This window comes from Gymnogyps californianus, chromosome 2 (assembly GCF_018139145.2).
Source record: "Gymnogyps californianus isolate 813 chromosome 2, ASM1813914v2, whole genome shotgun sequence".
Classification (NCBI taxonomy): domain Eukaryota; kingdom Metazoa; phylum Chordata; class Aves; order Accipitriformes; family Cathartidae; genus Gymnogyps; species Gymnogyps californianus.
Genome location: NC_059472.1, coordinates 22,011,298 through 22,032,666, shown reverse-complemented (window position 1 = coordinate 22,032,666; position 21,369 = coordinate 22,011,298). Strand labels below are relative to the sequence as shown.

The window sequence follows — 21,369 nt, the reverse complement described above, 5'->3', positions numbered from 1 at the left end:
TTTATACTGAAGTCACGCATAGACTATGATATCATAATTTGATATAATTTTAATATTAACATTTATAAATCCATATATGTTCTGTTTATTATTATTGATCAAGTTAAGAAAACTCATTTTATCTATTTGAAACTTGCAGTTGTGGTCAAGCAGTTGTATATAACTTTTTCTAAAGGCTTCTGGTCTTCTGTCTTCTTTTCTGAATGCTTCCTGTTATGTTTTGGTTTTTTTTAACATTAACTGAAAGAACCAGCCAGTAGAGAAACATGTTATGTGGGAGATCATCATGACAGGTTTTTTTTCTATTCTTAAATTAATTCCTGGCAGAAATTGAGCTTCTTTAGTACAGTAGACCATTTGTCTAGATAAGCTAATTCTAGGAGAAAAGCATGGCTGTTCAAAATGCCCAAAATAATAGGGAAATAGCCAAAAAGTCTCAAATATTTAGAAGTGGTTATTGTTTATCTTGCACAACGTCAAAAATAGAAGTAAGTAGAAAGTGAGAACAATATTGTCTGTTTTATTTTTCATCCCAAACACATTAATTTTGACACAAAAAATAACTTAAAAAGTTAAAAACAATAAAAAATTTGTGAAAAAAGTATTGCTAAGACTCTATACACTTGGGCTCTTAGGATTCGAATAGAAAGGTAAAATACCATTTTTTATCAAAGTTTTTTGAACATTTGCAGCTTCCTTTGAAGTTGCAGCAATTATTACTAGTAGTTCTTTATATCAAGTATCATATATCTTATCTTGGTCATCTGAACACAAGTTGGTCACAGAGTAAAGGGCAACATTCGCTCCTTGAATCTCAAGAACATCAATGCCATTCCTGTCTCATTCCTTACTATGTCGTTTTTGATTGTGCTTTTTTGTTTTTCCATTCTTGAGTACTACTCACCATATTTTTTTCCTGTTTTCTTTACTAGTACTATTCTTCATTAAAATAATATTCATTGTTTCAACCATTAGACTAGTATTCTGTTCCCTTGATGTATGCAACAGTCCCATTTGCAATCGATAGATCCCAAACTGTTCAGGCAGACAGATAGGTACTTGATTGTAGAACTTCTTTGACTGATCTGAAATTTGTTGCCTTAAAGAAGTCTGGGATCATTTTGGATTGCACATTCTCCAAGGACGTTTTTCTTATATTGGATCCATTACAGAAGAAAAGAGAAGTCAAAAACTATTCAGGAGCAAGTTGTACTTACCACCAGCAGAGCAGTTTTCCATTATTAAGTTTCTTTCTAGTTCATATCCAATATTTATAATCTGCCTTACAGTGCTTTTACTGCTTTCTGTGTAGTAAACCCACGGAGAAGGCAGAGGCAGCAGGCACACCATAGGATCCAGTGTTAGATTACTTTCAGTAACTGGCCATCTTATATTTGACATTGATTGAGGTGAGACTAGCATAATTTGTATCGCATGGAGATTTTATGCTAAGGGCAGTGGAGAAATAACCATAGGTAGTGGTTTTCACAGACCTAACCTTGTGAGCAGAGTATGGATGCTGATCAAGCGTAACGCTAGACTCCCTGAAAACAGCCAGATGATGTGAATTAAAGAAATGCAAAATATTACTTTACGTAATCCATAGACTCAGAAAGTCCATTCTGAGGTCTGCTGTGCACAGATGGTAGATTTATGGCTGTATGCACTGCAGTTCTTTGATTTGTACTATCCAATTCCACATTAATTTTGAATTATAGAAAAAGGTCCTTTTTATTTTGTTTTGATCAAAACCATTCATGTACTCTATTGTTCCCAAGACCTACACTACTCATCATTCAATACATTGTGTTTTCTTTCTAGCAGCAAAATTATTTGAATAAACATAATCTTTTTTCAGTCATTTTGTAGCAGGCAATCAGCTTGTGAAATGGTTGATTTCTTCATTCCAAAGCCTAAGCCAAAGCAAATGTTTATAATGTCCTATTAAAATGTGTACAACATCCTAATAATAAAAGCTGGGGAACAGGGAACCTTAATGCTGATACAAAGCTTTTTAATGTGTCATTCTGTTTGCCTGAATTGTTAAATCTTTAGGTGGTGTTGCCGTGCTTGAGTTGTAAAATAATTATTTTTCTTACTCTTGGTAGGATCCATTGTAAAGCCATTTCAGTCATCTTCCACATATGAATTCAGTGTTTTAAACTGTAAATCTTTTTTGACATTCCAGAGGGGTTGCTTCACAAACCTCTTTTCTATATACATGGCATTTCACAGTCCTTTTCAAGCAATAGCTCTCTTGGAGTAGGAAACAATCCATGTGTCTTCCCAGTGCAAGGTTACGATGACATAACTACTTCTAATCTAATGCCTATCTGAAATGATGTTATGTAGTTCAGGTAGATGTGAATGATTGTTTTGGGGTTTTTTTCTTTTTTTTTTTTTTTCTCCCCCCCCCCCCCCCCCCCCCCCCCAGTCCATCCCGGATGAATCCAAAATGCTTTCCAAAATTTGAAAATGATAACTTTGAATTTACAATATATATTTGTCATGCATTTTATTAGCATAAGAAAAGCTCTCCTCAAGGATAGTTTTCATGAGATTCAATGCAAAAAAAAAGGTGAATATATTGTGAGAAAGTTTGTTTTCATTTTTCATGAGTCAATTTATTATTGCTGCATCTATCAGAGGGTGAGCCATATCAAAAAAAGAGAATTGCTTCTTGGTATCTGTAAAGATCATGATCTGTAAGATCATGACTTGAAGCAAGACTAATGAATAAAGCTGCCTGAACTCTTTTCAGATTAACCATAAGGATATGAGATTAAATCATAAAAACCAGAATGAAAACAACAAATTGAGAGAGTGAGCAGCTGCAGAGTTGTACAACAGCAGTATTTATTTTCCAGGCCAGCAGACACAGATAAAATATATCCTCCTTCCCTCTTCCTTCCCTTCTCCTTTCAAAGATACATATGTATTTTGGGGGTTCGTTTTCTATCATCCCTTTTATCTCAGGAGAAAAAAGGATTTTTATGGTGGTTTCCACACACTACAGTGGGTTTGGAGGATGCATTTTATTCTGAGTAAGTACTGCAAACAAGACTGTTGAGGCTACTTGGGTCTGAAGATGCAGGTTTTGTGCATATATTCTTTATGGTATGTATACACGTGTTTCCCACATATAAAGGTTTTATTCTATTGCGTTACCAATGGCAGTAGAATGAAAGTGGTCCCCTGTGTCCCTTTGCTTCCGTTCTTGGAAGGAGTGCCAGTATGAGTTGGCAGCGTAGGCTCTGTCTTTTGGGACTGCAGTTGGGGATGTCAGGGTGTGAACAGAGAGAAAAAAGAGACCAAAATAAGAGGGAAGAGGAGGAGAGAGGAAAAAGCAGGCATAAGCTAGCTGAGAAACATCAAAGAGCAGCATGAATTAAATAAATGAAAATATGTGTCCATCTGTTTCATGTTATATCTTTTTCAAATGGCTCTTCTTTAATTGCTGGATTATGAACAACTGATACTGAGAACATCACTGATGGTAGTTTATTGCAATTTAAAATACGACAATGTAACATTAAAGAATCACTCAATTACATTTCTTTCTGAAAGGCTGAAAACTGGTCATTTCCCAAGATTATCACTATTTTTCTTCTGCAACACTTATGACACAGCACTGTAGTGCAGCTTCTGATTTTGATTGTTTCTATTTCTGAGTACCTGATTTGATAGATCTTTAGCCTAGGTGTCTTAAAGAATCATACAATCTTTACTTGGACCTGTGGAAACTAAGCATATTTGAAAGAAATCTCAGGTAAAATAGAGACATTTTAACTTTTTTGCCTATGTTTTTCCACCTGCTGACATATTTAAAGACAGTGAGAAATATTAAAAGAATTGTATAGAGACAGTGTTTAAAATAAGGGAGTTGGTATCCAAGAGTCAGACTGACAATGCTATGTGCAGATCTGTTTGTGTTCAGAAATAGCCATTAAGGACAACAGTGTCTCTAAACTTTTTAGAATTCTTTACGTAAGAATTAACTGACATGGATTTTTTTTTTTTTAACATTGTTGACCACTGCAGCAGAAAAAAACCACAACTGTTGAGAAAGCATAATGATATTCTTTCATTTCATGAATAAATCTAATACTTTGTACAAGTATTTTGCAGGTTGAGGTTAAAATTGAATCAATATTCTTTTCCATGCATGACTGCAAAGAGCTGTTACTGGCTTTCCCTGGTGCTAGAACAGGATGCAAAATTCAGGCATTAGAGGTACCCTACAGTATTTTTAACATATTAACTAAAGATTTAAGTTTTATGGAATTTGAACTGCATCCAAATAAGGTTTTATCTTCATCTTCCTGCTCCTGTTCCAGCGTTTTTCACCACTTTGATAGTCAGTCCTTGGAGCTGTAAAGTGACACCAATGTCAATCTGAAAACTGTAGTCTCAGTAGTTTTGCTTTTGTTTCTTGTGCTATCTTCCATTTCAGTGTATGCTTTGTATGATTCTTGAGGTAATAACTTAGAACAAATGAGTTAGTTTCTTCTTCACAGAACTCCTCTTTTAATTATTTCATTCCTCTACATACAGGTTTAGGGGTGTGGATCAAATTTCATGGCTATTCCAGTTTTCAGGAAGAAACTAAAGCTACGCTTATCTGCTGTCTCAATCTGGAATGGCATAAAAAGGAGATGAATAATAACTATGGCCAGAGGAAGCAACAGAAATTTATGGGAAGGGAGCCAGAGAAAATGCAGTATTTAATTATTGAAAAGAAGTACCTTGGGTCCAAGAAAGTGAGAAATCCTTCAGTGCAGAAGTTTTAATGAAATAATTAGACACTTATGACAAGGATTAAGCTACACCTACTTATGAGGATGAGTAAGGAGTTCGGTACCATCTGTAATGCAGAGTCTCTGTAAGAAGTTCCTGAGTAGTACTGACATTGTCTATTAACAGCCCAGACTACCTATAGCGGGTTTACTATGTTTCTACCTGTTATTAATAGGTTGCAATGGGTTGTAGCATCTCCATTCTATTCTAACTTCTGGAAAAGAGGGGGAGCTTTTTCTCTCCATTACCTTTGCAGAACTGTCTGTCTTCTGAGAAACAAAACTGCTTGTACAATTCTGCTTGTCTCCTAATGTCGGTCTTGTGGGTCTCCCGCTCACGTGAATAGTGACAATGCTAACACAACATTCAGGACATGTGCAGCCACAGTGTGTGGTTTTTCTGAGATGTGCATTGCTTCCCTCCCTCCCTCCACTTTTATTTTCCCCAAAGTGGCAGAACAACCAATGAGCTAACTGTTCTTAATTTTTTTCTGATGATGTTTTATTACAAGAAATACTTTTTTTTTTTAAAAGCCAGCCTTTATCTAGCTGTAGAATCTGTGCTGAGTAGTGCTGGGCCTCTGACCAATGGTAGATAAAATATGGGATCCTTTTTTTAGAGAAAGCTAGTCTGTTTGAAGAAGAAAGAGAAGGGGAAACTTCCCTAACTGTAGCAGAACTAACCTACCTTAATAAACAGTCTAAAACTGCTGTGTTTCTTTTCAAACATTAAAGAATGTTTTAATTAAACACATAACAGAGAGATTGAATTCCAGCCTTTAGTGACAATCTGAACTCAGCTGCAATCATTCTCTGCAGTGAGCAAATCTCATGTTGGTTTTAGGGAATTTAGTTTTCACAATGTACTGTAGAGTGCCTTTTCAAACATAATTCTGTTGCAACATGGTGTTTGTATTTTGCTTACTGTTACTGATTACTCAATTTTTTTCTTAATTATGCATATTTGTTGCATACTGCTTACTGAAAACTAGCACTTACTATTTGACTTTTCTCACTCTTATGCAAAATGAGCTCAGGGAAGTCTTGATATTCAGTGCTGATATTTGGTATCTTTGAAGTGGAGTTTGGCCTTCCATTGCAGTGTTATGCTTCTGTATATCACGGCTATGTCTTTAACTGTGCTAAAAGACCATTAATAATCTAAATCTGTAAACACAGATCTCAGCTGTATCAGAATATTGAACATTTTTTATTAAGTACTAACCGCAGCTAACATTTATGGAATTAAATATAGTTTTGCTTTTAGCTAAATTGACCTTGAAAGAAAGCAATACCAGAAAAAAATTGAGGGTAGTAGCATTTTTAATTTAATTTTTTAAATTAATGAGGCCAGTACCTTTTTGGGTTGAGCATGTCTTCTTAAAGTGCTATTTTGTTGACCTTGCACAAACGTGAATGTTAGAGCTCACTGTGTGTTCATAATCCTTAGTTGTGCTGTGCTCTATTCTTTGGAGGCTAATTTCTCTTCAGAAGTATAAATAACAGATCTTGTTTGAATTTCATATTTACGAAATTGTTATGTAAAGGTGAATAAGTTACATCCATGGAGTGCAGCCGAGGGAAACCGCTAACATTTAATAAAGGACTCTGCTAACTCAAGTTTGTAGTTTCTGGCAACAAAGTGGTTCTGGAACCTGCAGGAGGCAATTCAATGAATGGACTTTTATTTTCATACTTTTTACCATAGCTATATAGACTGAATTAAAATAAAAAATGAGAACGAATAATTGTTACTGGTACAAATTCTTTCTTTGGCTCTTTCTTTGTGCCTCTAGAAGTCACAAATGATAAAGCAATCACTTCTGTAGTGCAATTTAGTTGTCATTTATCTTTTACATGGCAAGTTTAATAATTTTAGTAAATGTCAGTCTATTTTATGAAGTCAGATCTGAGGAAAAAATATAAATAAAAAATTAATGTAATAGGATCAGGGTGACCATATTTTCATAATTAAAAATTACATTATTAAACAATACCATTTTGTTTTCTACTCTGTGTTTAGCATGATTATTCTGTTTCTTTTTCTGCCCCTTCTTCAAGCCAAATCCTTGTTTGTCCCTTTGTCTACTCTGGAATGTCTTTATCTAGTTATTTATTTATTTAATTAGCTCATTTTCTTTTGTGTATCATCATCTCTTTCTCACTGGTGTGAGCTCTTACCAAACTCTGGCTAGACATTGGAAGTGTTTTCAAAGATATACCCATGGTATTCCTTCACTTAGAGGCAGACATTCTTCTCTTCTCTAACCCAGTTCTTTTTCTTTCCCCTAGCTCTAGCTCACCTCTCTTCCTCAATTTCCAACAATTCTGCAACCATTCATAAGCGTCCTTTCAGATTTGTGGTAAAGTGGACACTTCTCTCCCAAACTTTGAGAAATCTTAATTTTGTGCCTTTCAGTAAAAACAGGTCTTGCTGCATTCTTTACTAACCAAAAGGAAGACAGCCACAGACATTTTAAGGGGATAGTTACCTGTTCCAGCAAAGCAGTGCGGTACAATGTCATTTCAAGTTAAGTCGAAAATGTAGGTGACCTGAAGTCAGTGACTCTTAACTTAAAGTGGAGTTTTAAAATCCAAGGTAATATCTATGTATGATATGCAATGGGTTGTGTATATGCAGCTTCTTCTGACATCTCTGCACTGTGCAGCACTGTGCCCTGTAATCACGCCCTGGTGTTTCAGAAAATGACATCAGAAAGTGCCCATTTCTACAGCACTGGGCTTCCTGGAAATGCTGCTATGAGGGACCTCAGCAAGTGTATCATCTACATAGAACAACAGGAGGTTAAATTGTTCCAAACACAGTTTTCCCAATTTCTGGTCCAGTGTTTCGTCAGCTGATATTACATGCTTGAATGGGTCCTTAGATGTAGTCTACCTGTCAAATTAAGTTTTTCTTATGCAGCTTGTAATAGGATGAACCATGAACTTTGCTGCAGAAAACCCATTTTCTTTGGCAAAAAGAAAACAGCAAGGACAACAGTTCTTATGGTAATATCTTGATAGAAAGCAATGCATTTTAGGTGCAAGAGGTTTTATTCTGTAATGACTTTGTGAAAATCCTGGACTTTAAATGACAGACTTCCTTGATGATCACTTAAAAAAAAAAAAAATCTAAAAAAAAGCCATCAAGGCAGATGAGATTAAAGTAGAAAGTGTCTGATTTTTTTTTTGTAATTCCAAATAAACTGGGAAGCTTCAGAGGGACATAGCATTCTAAAGTTCCAAATCAGTGCACAGAACCAATTTTTTTTTCCCAGAGTTAGATTAATTTTAATTAAATCTTGTTGACTCTGGCATGAGGTGCTGGGCTGACAAAAACGGACCTGCCTCAGTTGTATCTTTATGCTCCAGTTGGAACAGTGAAAAGTATTTAAGCTAGAAGAGGAATCACAATTAGTTCAACAATCTCACCTCTTGAATATAAAAAATTCGACAACTCAACAGTTAGTTCAGCAATTTCAGCTCCTCATGGTGCTGAGATAATTGCATTTTATTCCTAAAATGGACATGTAATGATTCATCTTCCTGTACCATTCATTAACAGGGGTTGGAACAAAAAGGAATTCTTGAAAGCAACCCAATTGAACTTGGGTTTGCATTTCTTAAAAAACAGTGTATATTTTGGGTGGTTCCCATCTCTGAGCTCAAGTAAATACAATGATTGGAGAATTTATTTTCATTTAGAAAATATGTATCAATATTTGAGGCAAGAAATTGGATCTTTGAATAAAGTAAAGTTGAAAGCAAAAAGAATTGCATTGCTACTCAGCAGATATTGTTTTTTTGATGCAGATTCTTCCCTAAACGAGAATATAAATTATAAAGACCCTGAGAATCAGAGTGAGAAGGAAGAGGAAGATATGTCACTTAAACAATGGAAAAGGGAGGAATATTTTGTAGATGAGACTCACTCAAAACAAACTCTGGAGCTTTGGATATTAAGGCCAGTACTAGTAGTGTCTCAGCTTCTCCTCAACAAACTTGTTTTGGATGATGATAGACTACATTGCAGTAATGACTGATGCACTGGCTTAGATCAGGACCATTCATTCTTGCCTACTTTACTTCTTTGCTCCTCCTTCAAGCAATTAAGAGCATTTATAAGAATGCTTGTGTCCTGTTTGGAGATATTCACAAAAGCTATCAGTTATTTTCAGACTTAAGCCTGGTGAAGCTAACTAAACCAGGAGATTTCCCTCAAGACAGGCATTTTAAATTTCATGCTCTATGTGGCATATGGGTTCTTCTTTCAGAAACATTTTTTTCTCTCTGAAAATGAGATTTATTTGGAAATTTATACTGTGGTATATCATCAAGTATCATGAAGCCTTACAGCTATGATAACAATCAATTATGAAATTAACGCTAACCCCCTCCCCAAAGCTTTTAGCATAATGGCCAGCACTACCTTTACTCCACTAACATAAAACTCCAGTATTAAATGGAAATCTTTCCAAAGTAGAATATTTACACTGCCATAATGCTTATAAAACCCAGGCTCCATGACACTGTCAAAGGAAATGAGTTCCAGAGGTGTGTGATCATCAGGAAAATATTCTTCTGGTATTCCAATCAGCTGAAGATAGGAGCAAACCAGGAGACCATAAATCTTATAATGACATGAAAGGAAGATAAATTAGTCTCTTTGAACTTGTTCCCAAGATATGGAAGGCTCCAAGTTTTATCCAGTGTACTGAACAGCAGAAATTAATAAACAATCCAGTGCATAGATGTGTTCTTTTAGCTCCTGTTTCACAAAATGAAAAGGCTAATCTTAATCTTACTGTCATTTGGAGAATGATCTATCTTCTAGTTTACACATATATTAGCCTTTGTTTCCATCACAGATCACCTGGACACATTGACACCCGACACAAGTTTGGAGGCCTTTTAAGGTCCAAATTAGTCATCTGAAAGTAGAGATACTGCAATAAATCTCTTAAGATATTTTCCAGGTGACTAAAAGGGATTTCTAAAATTAATTAAACTCCTAAGTTCACAGGGAATAAGAGCCAATTTCTGCAATGTATAACCACCATGGACTTCAAGATCAGTGTAACTGTTACTTTCTTGACATAGTAAGGACCTTTATGATCAGCCTGCTCACCCAAAGAAGTGTTTGTGTAAAGGATCTCATCCAAAGAGGATGATAACTGTGTATTTCACAAAGAGAACATTATCTCTTTACCTGAGTGTGTATATTGAAATCATTACTGTGCTGGGTGCATTTATGTTGTTGGTAATCATCAATGGACTGTTGTAGGATTTAATTTTTGGTGTCTGCTTTGTGCTAATCATGTCCTCTCTTAAGTTGGTATAATTTGGAGAATAAGGGATATAAGAACGAACTGCCTGTGAGCACTGAGGAAATCAACTTTCACCTTGAATATGTCATCCTGAGGCGGAGAGGAAAGACAGATGTCTGAAAACTGTTAGTGCGTGTATTTTCAGCTTCTGGTTTTAGTATTTTACATTGTTAATCATGCATAATACTTTGTTAGTAATATTTTAAATCGCCTTTTGTTTTTTTGAAAGGTGACAAATGATAACTTTTGATGAAAGTGAAGAAATCTCTTTTGTAGCAGATGAAGTTTTCAACGCATTGTTTCAAAAATCGATCAAATCTCTGTTCTAGGCCAGCACTTCTTGACTAGTGAGACACATCTCATTGGTGAACCATCCAGAACTGCAAATGAGGCATAAAGCAGGATTCATGTACTGTAATGAGGTGCAAAGAAATATCAATTGATTGTGAGTCAGCTGAAGGTAAAATTGGTTGAAATATACTACTCTAAACCACGCATGCTGCAAGGTGCAGCATCTACTGCATATTGAGCCTGCTGTTATCAACGTGTATTACACATACTCCTCTGCTTATTCAGCCAGAGTATAACAGCTTTCTGTTCCTGTCAGGTAATGCAGCTATTCCTTTGGTGGGGGAAATGAATTCTCAGTTAGACCTTTTCTAACTCTGAGTGCCCGATTCTTCCATCTTAATAGTATTCCTTTAATACTTTTTAAAATATTATTTATATATTTTATACCACATGTATGAACATACACAAATGTATATATTCATACTAAAAGCTTAGGATACGTAGACATTTCAGTAAACTGTCAGACACTCTGAGGAAAGTGGAGAACTGATTATAGGATCATTCTATGACCCAGAATTTACAGACATTATTTTGTGGAGAAAACCAGATGTATTTTTCCTGTAGGAAGCCTATCAGTCCTGCAGACATGAAAAAAAAATAGCAGTATGTATGAATTATTTTAGTACAAACTAGAGTCATGGTCTTGCAGGTTGAAGAAGTAACTTCTACATTTATTAGGCAAATAGCTTGGGTTTTGTTTGCCAAATGCAATTTCTGCCCCAGCAGCTTTTTGGATAAATTACATCTTAGGTCAGGGCAGTGGATTAAAAAACACGTATCCCTAGATTTTAGGGCTTCTTTTTTAATATGGGAGATCTACCATCAAAAGGAATTTTGCTAGAAAACATGCAGATCCATAAAATGCCTGGATTATATGCTGGGACAATGCATGGGTAGGAAACAGGGAGAGAATGTGCACACCTGGATTTTTTTCTGACGTGGTGTCAGAACACAGCCAAGGCAGGAATTGAAAAGTGTTCTCAGATCCAGCAATAGAAATGCAACCACAGAGTTATATTCATATCTCCTAAATAAGATACTTAGACAAGCGTAAGAACACTTCATTAAACCTATTTTTGGTCACATGAATTTTTTTTTACGTGCTCCTCTCTCTCTCTATTGATTATACAGGAAGAAAAAGATGGCTAGGCTTCTAAATGACACACCTTAGTCATCTGTATTTAAGTGGAATGAATCTGGGTGTCTGTGTTAATAACTTCAGACAATGATTCAGACAATCTAGATTCAACCTCTGAATTTGCCTAAAATCTGTAACATCTTCATTTTTAAGCATAGAATTCCCTAAGCAAGGAATACTTAGAAATACCCAGATCTGGCAAGTGAGGCAGGAGGCAGGAACTAGGCACTGGAGCTTTGTTGCGGACGAGAGGTAGGCAACAATATACTTAAAACTTAGTGTTCAGAGTTGTTTCTGTGAACGTGTCACATAGCACATAATATTATTATAAAGATAGCAAAACCCAAAGTGCCTCATTCCACTTGTGCTGGGAAAAAAACTCAAACTCAACACTATACCATTTCATGTTTTTAAGTCACAAGATGCAGCTTGTGCTTTTTCTCTGTTGTGGTGTACCCTAGCAATAGAAGCTTTTTCTTTCACCATGCAAGTTGTATATATTGTGTAATATTCAGAAGGGTGAGAAGGACAGAGATAAGAGAAATAATTAAAATTAAACATTTCATGTAATTATTTTCAACTATTCTATGCCTTGTCATACTTAAACAAAATTTCCCATATTGCCTTTCAACTAATGTATTAAAGAGAATTCCGCGGAGAGGTTTGAGAAGACATAATCTATATTGAGCTAAGGAAGTTAACCAATAAGTCAAAGTTATTCATGTTAAAGATAGCTTAAAAATAGTTATACTGGGAGGTATACCTGGTTCTGAGGCATACCTACTGATTCATTTCAAGAAGTAGTACTGTTGTGGTATAGTCTATCATCATTAATAACAAAAGGATTTTAAATGATGATTTTCATATTTCCCTTGTCCAATTTTTTTGGTTTTTTTCCTCTATCTTACTCATCCTGGAATGTGTAGCTTGTATGGTCAGTGCCAGTTTTTGTATGTGTCCATACTAGGCCTAACAGCAGGATTTCCCAAGTGACCATATGGCACGTTTCCTAGTATCTGCATAAGGAGCAGAATCAGACCTATCACTGTGTTATCTGAGTTTTAAAAAATGTAGATTTTTTTAACACTGAAACTATTTACAATAAACAAGTCATCTAGCATTTAATTTTCACAAGTCTTCATTTTTTCCTTTCATAGATTTAGAATTTAATTAAGCCATAACTGGTCAAAATAAGATAAAACCTCAGCTTCCAAATATTCCATTTGTAAAATGTCTTCTTTCCAAACTAGTAAGTGTGCAGGTAAAACCTCATGTTTAACTTGCTTGCCACCTTTTAGAAAGTTTTAAAGCCATACTGATCAGTGGATCATGATTATTTCTGTCATTTACTTAGACCACGATGAGATTCAGGGAAATGAATTGTTTGGTCTCATCACAAAACTTCAGCATGCCTAATTAGGGACAGTTGGCACTTTCCTGCTTAGGAAGTCCAAAGCTGATCTGGAATCTCCCATCAAGACTTGGCCTTTTGGGCTGATGTAGTCTATACTCCTTGACTTTCTTGGGAATCTATACATGTCAAGGTTAATTTTGTTTTTCATTAAAAAATAGACATTTGCTTGCCTTTTTTCCCCCCTGTGTTGATGACATTAGTTCTGAGAATTTTCAGAGGTGGGAATATCCAGATTCCTGTAAAGGTGCAAAATGTAAACTGACAGCTTATCTTTGTATTTTGTCTTGAATGTAAGTAGATTAATCAGAGTGTCCTCTTAACCATTCGGAGTGTTGTGGTACTTGCTGGGTGAGTTCATGACTGAGGAACAGTGCACAGACTGCTTCCACTGGCACTAGAGCAGTTCCAATATTTGGAAACGTGCTAGAGGCATAGTGCTGAACTGCGCTTTTGGGCCTTGATCCAAAGACTATTGGCATGCAGCGTTATCCCTGATGTCACTGGAATTAGGCTACTAAACAGTTGCTGCTACAGGGAACAGTAGCTCAACAGACTTTGGAACAGCAAAGTTCTAGTACCCTAAACACAGCAAGTAAGAGAATGGATTGGGGGAGCACTGACATTATTCTTATCTGTAACCTGAACCAGATCACTTGAACTTCATTTCCTGAAGTATTTAATAGACAATGTACTTACAAGGTTTGTGATGAAGCTCATTCTAAGGATAAATTATTACTATTTCATTATTTGGTATTACTGCTGGTGGAACAGGAGATAAACTTTGGTGAGTCCTTTGTGCATGGGATACCATTAGCAGCAAGTCCAATGGAAACTGAAAAACAAGGGAGTTAAATACAACAGGGAGAGGTTGTTCCATGAGCACCAGAATCAATACAGCCTGTAATGGTGTCTCATGTTTTTCTATCCTATTTCCTCTGTGATGTGGTGAAGGATCACAATAACCTAAGCACCTTTTCCTATCACTAGTGATAATTTTGTCAAACTTAAGATGGCAATGATGTGGCTATTTACTGACCATATTCTGACTGTCTTTCTACTGCAGAGTCAATGGGTAATGGCTCAGTTCTACCCATCCTTCCTCTACGCGCACTGACTTGGGTCTTTCTCCTCCTATGATGATGCTGATTTTCACACAGCTTGCTGGAATTTAACTATTTTAATATTTATGGCCCTATGAAAGTAACCAGTCTCCTCAAGCATATTAATCATGGTGGTAGATGATTATGGACAGAAAAATGGATAAACAGACTGTCCAGGTTTCTAAGTCTCATGTCCTTGGCTTAAGATCTGTAATTTAGGCTAAAAGCAGAGTATAGATTACTATTAGGTGGCTAAATGGGAGGAAGATAAAGAAGGACATTGAAAAAAATTATATGAATAAGGATAGAATGCCTCAAAAATGAAAGTAAGGAAACAGGGAAATGTGGAAGTACTGAGATAAAAATGCAGGCAAGAAAAAACCATATTTGATGGTTGAACACGAGGATGAATTTACTTCTTTTACATTACTGTACTTTGTTAGTGGATATTTTCTGTAACAAGGTTTGGTCTCTTAGCTGGAATTTCAGTATCTTCCATCGTAGATCTGTGACCTGACTACCAGGGATAAAATCAGTATCACTTTTCCGTTCTCAATGAATGTTTAACTCAGTGAATTAAATAGTTCTTTCAATATTTAATTATTTTATGGGAGAGAGAACAGCCTCAACAGCAAAGACAAATTCCCTTTGGAATAACCAAGAGGGTGTTGATGAGGACTCTGTGGGCATATTTGAGGAAGCCCGAAGAGAAACTTCAGACTCAGTTTTCCATGTTCCCAGACACTATTCTAACTGCCAGACTTCCTGTAATAAAAAGAAGGGTGCGTTTTGAATGACTGCTCAGGCGCCAGCTCAAGGAGAGGATTCATTATTACAATTCTTGAGCAGAGACTGATGCTTCCCTGCAGCCTGGATTTAGGTACTTTTATTCTTTTGGGGTTGGGGCTTTATCTACATCCCTCTCTTTATTATTTCCTATCCTAGCTATTCAGGATACTGGCTTCTATGACTTCTATTCTTATGTGATTGAATTTACGGTTGTAGATTTTGCCTTAGTTCTTGCTAAACTTCTCTTGTGAAGCTGAACCTTTGAACATTGTGATGAAATACAAATGAATGTGTGCTTTACCCAAAAGAAAGTCTAGTTGCATTTCACTGTCAGTAGCAAAGTGAAATGTCCATCCTTGAATTTAAGTTAGTCCTTTAAAATCATGTCCCGCCTTGGAGCATCTGTTTGCTAATCTGACCCAAAATGAGTAGTCTTATAAACTGTAATAATATTACACCATCCAATGTGCAAGCCTACTGTTGTTAACTTACCTGTCTGAAAAGCATTTGTTCAGATGTTTTTTCTTTTCATAATGAGAATACTTAAACAGTCAAAATTTTTTAATCCTAAATATTTAGCTAAATGCTCCGGTAAGGGCATATTGGAGAGCAATGGTAGCTGCATTACAGGTATTTATGTGCTATTAATTACCCAATTTTATTTAGTGTCTAGATGAAAAAGATAGAGGTTTGATTTTCTGTACATTTAAAAAATCCCACTCTTACCCCCAAACTCCAAGTGACTCATCTCTACCATTTTCTTCTGTGATTCCATCAAACTATACTTACATAATATCCAGTAAATTAGAATGGAATTGAATCCAAAATTGTACTTGATAGTATCTTTTATCACATAACAATCTTTGCCTTATGAGCTGTAACGTATAGCTTCAATGAGGTTGCATGACTTTACCTTGTTTAAGCTACAACTTCCTGTGAAATGTCTTCTCTGTGTGGCTATAATAAAGAAGTGATGCCTGTAAGTAATGTTTGAGATGATAACATATTTGTACATATTGTCAACTTTCTGTGTATAATAAGTTTACCTTAAGAGCTTTCTGAATTCTAGAATCAAATTCAAAGGATTTTAGTCTTATATTTGAAATAAAAATATTTTATATAAATTGAAAAGCATCCATACATACTTGGGAGTTTTCTAGAATAACTTTTCTTCCAAAGTACTTGTAGCTGGAGGGTGTTTATTAAGATTCAGCTTGGCTAGAGAAATAGGTATCTGTATGGATCTCTGTGTAGCCTGGCTTAATGGATCCAACAATGCTTTCCCAGGCTTGTCTTTTCATTTTGAAATAGGCTGTCAGCTGTGTCAGGTAGTTGCTTAGACTATCTGGTACTTGTTTTTCCCATTCTGTGCAATATCTTTAAAGCACTGTGTTCATGTCTATGAAATCCTTTGTAAAACCGGTGTAGAAATGAAATTTATTATTATTAAACCATAATTAGCAAGAGCGTGTACATATATATGCAAGTACAAATACACAAAATACTATAATAAAAATCACTATGAAAATTATTTGATTCAGGCCCTCAAATGTTAGGAAACGCCAGAATCACAACTGCTTAAGTAGTGCTTGGCTTACCTAGTGCATGTGGGAGTACACAATTAGGGTGCTTTGAAAAAAGAAGCCTGTGCATATAGGACCTCTTTTTCTTCTAATATGGATATTGGAGGCTGTAGAGTGAGTGGCCTGAAGAAGAGCAAAGGAGGTCTCAAGTGTAAGGAAGTTAAATATCAAATAGGGAAAAAAATTAATTCCTGTCTTTTCCAGAATTCTTACGTGAGGCTTCTAATCTGGGAATGCTGAGGATATAATTTCCTAAATCTTAAAAATGACACAAAATCACTGTGCCCTTCACCACAGGAAATTTTTTAATATAAAAAATACTGACACATTTGAAAATCACTAACAAGATTGACATAAGGTAACTAGTACCTGTACTGTTTTGTTCTCAAACAATATTAGTGTACGGGAAATAAATTTTATGTGTGGTTCCACAGACTTCTTTTGATTGTCAGTTCCATTCTGGTTCTGAAAGGATGGGTACTTCAGTGGGCACAGCCTGCTCTGCTCATGTTCCTTCATTCCATCCCCTCCCGCCTCTTCTTGCTAGGCCTCTTTGCTTCCTTGATTCTTCTCAGCCTAAACAATTATATTTTGGAAAAGGTGGAAGTAACTAAGAAGAGGTCTTAGTAATAAGTCTACATTATAGGGTCAATACAATAATATAGGCCACATAATAAATATGGGAAGGAATTGTTTATTGACCAAAGGGTTTCTTGGAGAGCATTTATTTTTTGAAATGAAAAAATTATATTTCTAATCAACAGTAAGTTCAATCTTGATGAAAATTCCAGATGTCCAAAAAAATGTGTATTTGCACAAAACCCCTGTCATTATAGTTGAATTTTCTGCTAGTAGCAGCTATGGAGTATTTGCCTTTAAAAGTATCCTTTTACTTTTATCTTTTCCGTATTAAAGGTTTTACTTGCATGAATATCTGCAGAGTACTCTTCATTCCTTACCCTAGAATTAAATGAAAAAATTAAAGTTTTAAATATGTATCCCATTTTGTCAGTAGTTTTAGAACAATTTTACAAAAAAGGAATATATATCATAACTTCTGTTTTAAATATCTGAAAATGAAGGCACAGAAAGGTGGATGTCAAATGTTCAGACCTTGGTTGCAACTACAGGAGCATTTTGGCTTTGATGATCATTCATAAGGCACAAAACAAAATGGTGATATAATTGAAATATATGATAAAATATTGGTCTTGTATCTGCTCCATGGTCAACACTGTCTCTGAACTGTTAAGTGGTGCGTATGAGACTAATAATTATTTTAATAACTTGAATCATTTGTAACAAGATGATTCTGTTTCTTGCAGCAGATAGGAAAATTTTGTCTTTTTGATGGAATGAATGTAAAGGCAAATTTTCTTATATTACAAACATGAATCCTCTGTAATGTAGGCAAGGTGGTTGACAAGTATTAAGTTTTCATTTTATTATAGCAAGATAGCCATAAATACTCATTAGCTCCTACTCTAAGATCTCAACAGTTACCAGCTTTGCCATATGTATAGCCTAGTACTTTTTACCACAAATTGTAATACATTTCTCAAATACAAATGTTTCCATAATGCACAGTATGCTATAGGCATAAAAACAGATATTAAAAATGATTTTGTGTAGTACTTTGTAGGTTTTCACATGAGTTTTGGGAACAGTTTTATTAGCAGATATTTTCTCAATTCTTTTTTTGAAATATTTAACATGGGTGTTAGTAGGGAGTCTTCTGTATCTCTTTTAGAGGGGCCTGGAGATGAATTTGTTCCTGTTTCTTTTTTTGTTTGAAAATCTGAGTTGTAGCTGCCGTCCTTCTGGCCAAAGAAACCTGGATGAGTACTCCCTTCTGAGAACATCAATACAACACTTTAATTAGCTGGAAGGTTGCTTATTCCCATATCTTCTGGGATTAAAATCGCTTTCAGTGGAAAAGCTTTAATAATGGCCCTCATTTTATGTTGGTTTATTTGGAGATTTTGCAATTAGTGCTAAGATGTTAAAAGCTGTGGATAGAAAATGAGATATTCTAAGGAAAACCTTTTTAATTGTTATTTTTCAATTTGACAATTATAGAATATATTCTGTAATGTTACATATTGTCATCCTTTGGCACAAGCATTGAAAGAAAAGAGGAAAAATATGTTTTGTAGTCAGGGATCCTTATTTTCTGCACATTTAATGGTATTCACTGTGCATATTATGCTGCAGAATCTCACCGTGTTCCGTTAGATGACTGATTCTGCTTCTTGCTCTTTGACTTCCTATACTGTATGTGTACGGGAGATGTAGGCTCCTAAGACAGTGGGTTTTCCTGGAAATAGACAGGTATGGAGCACCCAAAGAAGTGATTGATTTTGCTCGGTTCCATCATGGCTGATTCTGTGCAATAAACTTTTAAAAGATGCTGAAGACTTCTTATTTTGAAATGTAGTACATATATAATGCAGCCATTCCTTTTAGTGATTGTTCAAGTTTGCGTGATAAATCATTGCCTTGATGCTGTATGTACAGTACCTAACATAGTAGTTACGTATAGAATGTATACTGTTTGCTTCAGTCATGAATTTATATTACATTTAAATGTTTGCACTGAAAAACCCATTATCTCATGTATAGCTTTTCAGATATGAGATGAAAGGTCTATTGTTACAGTCTCAGTGCTACATGTTATTTATTATATGAAGAATATTTTCAGAGTGGTCTTTCTGTCCTGTAGAGCTGCCTTTATATTAAAAAAAAAAAAGACCTACGTACACGGTCACCGATGTTTGTCATTTTTACAGGGGAGGGAAGGAGGAGGGGAAGATGCAGAAATCCTCCTCCTCTTAGACAGTAGTAACAGTGTGAGGATGCCTCGTCCTCATTTTTTTTGCTTCTGAGATTTTATTGCTGGCAGCCAGATGTGCTGAAACTCCTGACGACAGCATCTATTCACTGCGTGTTTTTAATAGGCTTAGAGAAATATGAGTAGAGTACATGAAAGCAGCTCAGCTTCACACTTCAGCTGGGAATGCCCAAAAAGCTTACTGCTGTTTAGAATTCTTGCTACAGTCAGGAGAAAGCCGCACGGGTACTAAATCTTCTACGACTGAATTAGAAGAATAATGACTGTACAATTAACTATCAGCCTCTGCTCATTTAGGCACAGTTTTTACAGAGATCAGGAGAAATATGGAACTTGATTGGCATGTTTGCATTTGATGGTGTGTGCAAAATAGATGACTTTTAAGACAGGTGGTGAAGAAAAATAGAAGGGAAGGAAAGAGAGAAAATGCAATTTGAGACACTGCGCCAGGTCTGCAATTCTGTTTTATCTCATTTTCATGGGGTTTTCTCATCCCCTCCAAATATTTTACAAAATGAGCTTTTTGGACAAACGTTGAACAACACTAGGTGAGTAGAAATGAAAGATTTTTGCCTTACCATTTCTATGCTTATGCTGGTAGTAATCTATTTGCATGTTTTTCAGTGGGGTACTTTTATAATTGCACTCTTAGAAATCAATATTTTTATGGTAGCAGTGAGTCTCTTCTGTTGGTGCTTTTATGTTTTATGTAAGGATTTAAATGAGAACTCAATCTGCAGAAAGAAAGCCAGCAAAGATAGAATAAAATATTTAAGATGGTTATGTATCTTTCAAATACATTAGCTACCATTAGAAGCTAGCACTATTAGCTGTAATCCTTAAAGCATATTAAATATTCATAAACAAATTTGTCTGAGAAAATGATTTCTGTGTGGATGTGGCAGTGAAAGGATTAAATGCTCAAAGACGTGTCTGTTTAACCATACATAATTTGTTGGAAGATGTAAATTAGTAGTCTTGCATACCTTTTGCAAAATAGGCAGAAAGCAATTTCTTATTTTTAGAAGACTTAGTTTCTGTGTGTGACACTTTTCAATAATCTTTTTAACTGGCCAAATTATAGCTGATCAGTGGATGCTTTGCAGCAGGTCAGTCAGCTCTGTAGGCTATCCTTTTATGAATAGCTATTGTTTTGTGGGAATTAGTAATGATAGGGAGAAGTTGTTTATTGGTGAGGTGGTTATTGGTTTCTCAGGATTTTTTTGGGGGGGTAAACTGAATTAATAATGACTCATTTTTGTGGCATTATTCAGTAAACATACTATAATACTGATGTTTAGAACTTTTTCATACTGCTATTAGATATTAACAGTCAAAATGATTAAGAATTTTATCTAAAAGAGTATGAGTGCAGATGAGGGAGAAAAAGAATCCTATAGTATTTTATGAAGATAGTGCACTGATGGAAACATTCTGGAAAAAGGGTGGAAGTAATATTGCAGAGACTATATCCAGCATTTTAATCTTCTTCTCTGCATCTGTGGGAGAAATCCCTTTTAAATGGGATATTATTTCTTAAGTACAGTGATATTTGCACTTAATACTTCAGAAAACAGTTATAATTTTATTTCCCAGGATATTGTTGTAAGGATTCTCTCCCTTACTGCTGGTGTTTCCTTTATAAATATTTTAATATTTATTTAATGTTACTGTTTTCAAGTTTTGATATCTTGGTTATGAATTTCTAATTAGGCATGCAAAATTACGGAGGTAGCTTTAGTAATCATAATCACTTTAATGAATTAAGATTATTTTAGATATATATGAAATCTGTAGTCAATGAGATTTTTCTTACATCCCTTTGGTGTACTGTGAAATCTTTGAAGCTCTACAAAATGGAGCAATCATTTATGTATTATTAACTGTGGTTGTAAAACAGTGCATATTTCCAAGTGCATAGTTTCAGGCCTGCAGCAACCAACAAAGCCCTTAGCAACTGTTCTAATCAGCTACAAACCAAGTCCTGACTCTCTGGATCTGTTTTTGCAGATCAAAG

At 35.4% G+C, this 21,369-nt stretch overlaps 1 protein-coding gene across 39 annotated transcripts in view; it reads left to right on the top strand.

Moving 5' to 3' along the window:
* RIMS2 (regulating synaptic membrane exocytosis 2) overlaps positions 1-21,369 on the top strand; it is a 487,486-nt gene that overhangs the window by 137,008 nt on the left and 329,109 nt on the right. For 15 of the 39 annotated variants that reach the window (XM_050891132.1, XM_050891131.1, XM_050891141.1 and 12 more), the window contains exon 1: positions 19,779-19,900. The exons of 23 other annotated variants lie outside the window; for them this stretch is intronic. In XM_050891132.1, coding sequence (XP_050747089.1) covers positions 19,779-19,900 — 122 coding nt within the window. Of the gene's footprint in view, positions 1-1,043; positions 1,056-7,376; positions 7,407-19,778; positions 19,901-21,369 lie in introns of those variants that run through there. One more of the 39 variants, XM_050891120.1, reaches the window with a different exon arrangement.